This window comes from Eucalyptus grandis, chromosome 5 (assembly GCF_016545825.1).
Source record: "Eucalyptus grandis isolate ANBG69807.140 chromosome 5, ASM1654582v1, whole genome shotgun sequence".
NCBI lineage: Eukaryota > Viridiplantae > Streptophyta > Magnoliopsida > Myrtales > Myrtaceae > Eucalyptus > Eucalyptus grandis.
This window is the reverse complement of record NC_052616.1, coordinates 46,531,630-46,537,231: the sequence shown is the minus strand read 5'-3', so window position 1 is coordinate 46,537,231 and position 5,602 is coordinate 46,531,630. Positions and strand designations below refer to the sequence as shown.

General features: G+C 41.4%; 1 protein-coding gene across 1 annotated transcript; it reads right to left on the bottom strand.

Annotated features, from left to right (window-relative positions):
• Positions 1 to 293: 293 nt before the first annotated feature.
• On the bottom strand, positions 294 to 5,245 carry LOC120293954 (disease resistance protein RUN1-like). The gene is made up of 6 exons (XM_039313778.1): positions 4,003 to 5,245; positions 3,031 to 3,613; positions 2,517 to 2,999; positions 2,083 to 2,395; positions 1,113 to 1,965; positions 294 to 700 (listed from the first exon to the last, which is right to left on the bottom strand). The coding sequence occupies exons 1-5, from the start codon at positions 4,713 to 4,715 to the stop codon at positions 1,187 to 1,189; spliced, it is 2,871 nt and encodes a 956-aa protein (XP_039169712.1). The 5' UTR covers positions 4,716 to 5,245; the 3' UTR covers positions 294 to 700; positions 1,113 to 1,186.
• Between the last annotated feature and the right edge of the window lie 357 nt (positions 5,246 to 5,602).

Genomic DNA, 5,602 nt, shown 5'->3' with positions numbered 1-5,602 from the left:
ATTCCAATGCAAGCTGCCGATTAACAACGGGAATCGACTAAATTTCTTTGAGACAATTCGAACAGCACTTTCCTAAAGATATAGATTATACTAGATTTAGCAAAACTTACTATCTCAGAATATTGAAGTATCAGCATCATTAATTGGAATTGGTTTAAGAGAGGCGACAGAGGCCCATCTAGTAAATTACACGGCGCAACTTGGAAGACCATGGCCATTTCAACGAGCATCCTCTTAATTTTTGGGTTAACACACTCTGCACTAAAAATCATAAAGAATCAGAGGCCAAAAAAAAAAAAAAGGGTTCCCCAATCATGTCAGTAGCATGGTGTGAAACCTCTGTTTTATAATGATCTTGAATTCTAATTGAAGGAGCAGACACTTGCAAATCTCTAGTGGAGGTCCAAAAAAGGGAAAAGCAAAGACATTGAACCCAAAGTCTCACCGTAGTTAAGACCGTCTTATCTTCTTTGTTAAAGGTGATGAGCTTTCCTCTGCATCTGTTTCAATTGGAGTTTCTTCCTCAGGTTCTATTGGATTATCTTCTTCTGAGTCTTCCCAGAAAACGTTCACATTGCTTCCATCAGCTGGTGGTGCTGGGAACACCACCCTCGGATCATCCTCCTTTTGTTCACACATTAGATGGAATCCACGCTTCTTTATGCTTCCCTGTTCTGCTTTGAAGCAAACTTGGAAATAGCTGCAATCATTTTGCAAAAGATTCTTTACTCCAAGCAGAGAATAGTGTGAATCATAATAAATCCACACATGGTCAGATTCTATCGACGAAAGTTTTTATCCCAAGTCATCGCGTTTTGGTCATTAACAACTGTGAAATTACATAAAATGTCGACCACTTTTCCTTCCTTTGGGCTAAGAACAACACAGAATGCTAGTCCTTTAATCTCATCATACAAGTCCCATGGAATCATGAATATGGAATCCTCTTCACAGGGTTAAATCCATTTAGGCATCTCTCTTCCACTTATAATAACGTCGAGCCACTCCAATGTCACACAGAGGGTACGCATATCAAGCATTTAAGTATATATAAATAGAGAGAGAGAGAGAGAGAGAGAGAGAGAGAGAGAGAGAGAGAGAGAGAGAGAGACCTCAAGTAAATGAGAAATTAGCCACATTATCCATATCGATTCCTTTGCGGAATAATAAACATGAAGTCAAGTAGTCACCGGAATCCCACATATTCTGGGAGTTTTTGCAGGGATTTGCACTTAGGTGCTAATAGCTCATAAATATTTGATGGAAGCTGAGGAATCTCTTGTAGTAGCTCGCATCCCTCAACCTTCAATAGCCTCAAATGATAGAGCTTGTTGATGCATGTTGGCAAATGAGTAAACTTGTTATATGAAAGGTTTAGGATCTGCAATTCGGGAAAACTGGAAGTACTCTCAAGGAACTCTACTTCTGATAGATTGCAGCCCTTAAGTCCTAGGTAGGATAGTCTTTCGAATCCCATAAGGCCATCAAGATCAATTGAATCTTCCATGTTTTTTGGAAACGTGATTAAATTCGAGCAGTCAGAAAGATCCAAATACTCGAGATTTTTCAACTTATAAATGTCTGGTGGAAGCCTCACGAGGTCTTTGCAAAATGCTAAACACAACTCATTCAGAGAGACAAGATTTTGAATTGATGCAGGGAGTTCTTTAATAGCTGTCCCCTCTAGATAAACTTTTTCCAGATCTTCCATCTTTCCATCAATATCTGGGAACTTCTCAAGTTTAGAGCAATCAGAGAGATGAAGGAATTTAAGAGATTCATTCCTCAGTGTGTTAGGAAAATTACTAACATTGGAGCATGATTCTAGTGACAAAACTTCTAGCTTGACAAGATTTCCAACGGATGGGTGAACCTCCACCAAGCTCTCACACCCATTAAGAATCAATTTCTCCATATTTGGAGCCGATGATAGGTCGCAAATACTAACCGGGGGACTTGCATTCACTGAAATTGATGGACTTCAACTTTCCAAAATTCTGCAAAAACATACTAGTGAAGTCATTAAACTCTGTAAAAAAAAAAAAAAAATTATAGCTATAAAAACGAAAAGCTAATCATCACAATGGCTTACATGAAAGTTGCCCCCTAATTGTCTGATATGACTTTTCGGGACATCGAGGCTCACGAGTTTATTTCGACCAGAGCCAAATTCTAGATTCGGGGCATTGGACCATTCAAGCCATCTTAGCTCGTTAGGGAGACGAACTTGAGCTTGTGAAGAGATATGCACTCCAAGCAAAATGAGTATTCTCAACTTTTTAATTTTTGTGAAAGCATCAGGACTGATGATTATTGCTTCTGGTGGGGTCAAGTCCACTACCATGGCTTCTGGTGGGCGCAAGTCCAATACTATGGCCTTTACTGCATCCGTCCCCTATCCATAATAGAGCAAATTTAGTTGTCAGACAAAATTTTCAGTAAAGATTTACGTTAGACTGTTCAAATTAGAGTAATGTAAACCGAAATGTAGCAAAACTGACATAAACAACTTTTACCGTATTATGACAAAAAACGTCCTCAACATCTTCCAAAAGCCATAATCTGCTGCGTTTCCCAGGATCATCGCGACATTCTTGTTTAACAATATCCGTACCCATCAACTGAACCAAATCATGCATTTGTAGGGAACCATCCTCATTTTTTATCAAGGATCTCTCGATGAGAATTTCTATTCCTATGATTGTCTCGAAACCACAGCTGTCAAGAACTTCCTGGATGTATTCTATTCTCTCTCCCTTAAAGAAACAAGCAATATCGAGGAAAATCTCCCTCTCGTCATTGTCCAATCCATCAAAGCTTGTCTTGAGAACTTGATTAATAGTTTGGTCAGGACTTTTGGAGAGCCTATGCAATGCACTTTCCCATGCAGCTTCATTTCTTCCACTTAAGAATGAGCCCAAAACTTCGAGGGCTAACGGAAGGCCACCGCAATAATGCAGTGCTCTATCTATGAGATCCATTTTTATGTCTACACTCTTGCTATCTAGGAAAGCATGCAAAAAAAAGGTCTCGTGCTTCACAAGATCCTAAAGTTTGAATTCTATGCACACGATTTATGCCATGAGAAGTCAGCAATTGTTTATTTCTTGTTGTAACAATGATTATACTTCCTTTTCCAAACCAATTGCCTTTTCCAGCTAATGCATTCAGTTGATTCATATGGTCAACATCATCAAGAACCAGGAGAACCTTCTTGCGACATAGTCTTTCTTGTATCAAACTAATTCCTCTAGCGACACTGTAGATCGTTAAAGGATCAACCACGATCTTAGATAGAAGATCCTTTTGTAAAGTAACAAGACCACTGCTTTGGCGTGATTTTTCTCTAATTTGCTCCAAAAAACTACAAACCTGAAATTGTCTCATCATAGCATTATATAGGGCCTTGGCAATTGTTGTCTTCCCCATGCCTCCAGGTCCCCATAGACCTATCATCAGAACATCATCATCAGCCGACTTTTTCTGTGACAACCATATCAATTCTTGAACTCGAGAATCTATTCCGACTGGATACTTAGCAACATGTAAGGGTGTTTGCTTGAGACGAATCCATAATTCCTTCACGATGCATTGTATGAGATCCGCTTCGTCTCTGATAAGCACTCAAAAGAAAGAAAAAACCGTTTTAGCATTTCAAAACCATAGCAGGAATTCAACCGGAAAATTTCATAAGAAGATAAGCAAATAATAAGACGAAAGGTGGGTGAACCTGCGCCAACATCAACAACCTGAATCTGAAGACAATAATGACTCAGGCACTATGAATCGCACTATTTATGTTTGAAAATTCTCATTATCCACACAGCAAGAATTAATTCAAAGAATCTACTAGCTTTGGTTATTTGACTTTTGTGTCCACTGTCTAATTTATCTCCACTTTGTATCTTCAATTGGAAGATCCAAAAAGAGCATACGATTTGATATCTAACAGACAATCACAATCTAACAATCACAAAACACCATTGTCACATTTGTGCGTACCTGTCATTCAACTCCCACCCAGACAAGCTACCAGCTTCAGAGAGAGCCTTCTTCCATCTCTTCACTTTCTTTGAATCCTTCCCGAACTTGCACTCATGGTTATCCATAGCTCTCTTATAACTCTCTCTCCCCTCTCTCACTTCTCTGGGTTCCACTTTGTAAAACACGGGGACCACCATCAGGTCGTTTTGCTCCTTGCATTCCATGATTTTCAAGAGCTCTTCCAAACACCACGGCGAGGAGGCGTAGTTCTCAGAGAAGACAATGGTCGCAATGCGCGATTCCTCGATCGCCCTCATGAGGGTCGGCGATATTTCCTCTCCTTTCCTGAGCTCCTCGCGATCCACAAAAGTGTGTATTCCTTTATCTTTCAAAGCCGCGTAGAGATGACTGAGGAAGCCGTGGCGGACATCTGTCCCTCTGAAACTGAGGAACACATTGTAATTCCTTTTCATACTCGAAGAAGCAGCCATTAGAAGAGCTGATGGTACATGTGCTTCCGTAGAATGCGAAGCATCGGACCAGAGAGTTTTGCTACGAAAATCAAGGGCTGAAGGCTGAAGCAGAGTCGGCTTTGCTCTCGGAGAGGCTGGGCGGCCTCTGACCCGGCGTTGCCCTTCCCCGATCGGCAGCGAAGTCGACAATCTCTTCCTCTTGCTCTGGCTCTCGCTCTCTCTCGCTTCAAAGGAACAAGCGCTCTCAGCCTGTTCCATTCTCAGGAAAATATTGGACCGGACTCAGGGTAATTTGGCTCGTGAAGACGTTTTCAGCTTTTGATTTCAGATAAATATGCTGCTGGACGAGGAAGGAACGCGCGGTGGCGAGGGTTTGGAGGGCGAGATCGACGTCGGAATCACCGGAAAACCATAGGAGTGCAAAAATAAACGAAGCTGACCCGTAACGACGATGGATCGCCCGGCCCTGACGGTGTCGAGGGCGAGAAGATAGAGAGATCTTAGATTGTGGCTACCAGGCGGTTCTGAGTTGACTATCGTTTTGAAGGAGTACTATGAAGGAGGAGGAAGAAGAAAGTAAGAAGAGAGAGAAAGCCAGGGAAGCAGAAAAAAGAACTCAGAAACAAAAGCTGGACCGATGAAGAATCAGCCAAGGACTCAGAGACAGAGACTGCCGCTAGGGTTTGTAAATCTGGCTACGAGGTCTCAGGTACGGCCCACGCGGTCACCCGTGCGGCAGGTGCCTCTTAGTCGACGCGGAAGGATGCGCAATTCACCTTTGCAAGCGCCAGGTCAACGCCTCATATGGCGTGCACTTTTTAGCGCCAGTCAACGTCTCATATGGCGTGCACTTATTTATTAATATCCAATTAGATCTTGATGTATGGATAGTGACATTGAAATTAAAAAAAAAAAAATAATCTTTATCTCTTTTATTCCTCCTTCTTCAACCTATGCTCTGCCTGGCCTGACTTTCTCCACTGCCCAAGCCGCCATCGCCTCTACCAAGGGCCGGCAGTCTTATTGGCCATGTGAAGAAAAAATAAAAAATAAAATTTAAAATTTAAAATTTAAAAAAATTGTCCACACGTCAATATTGACACTTAAGTTTTAGTTGACAAATCAAGCATAGACTTTTGTAAAAT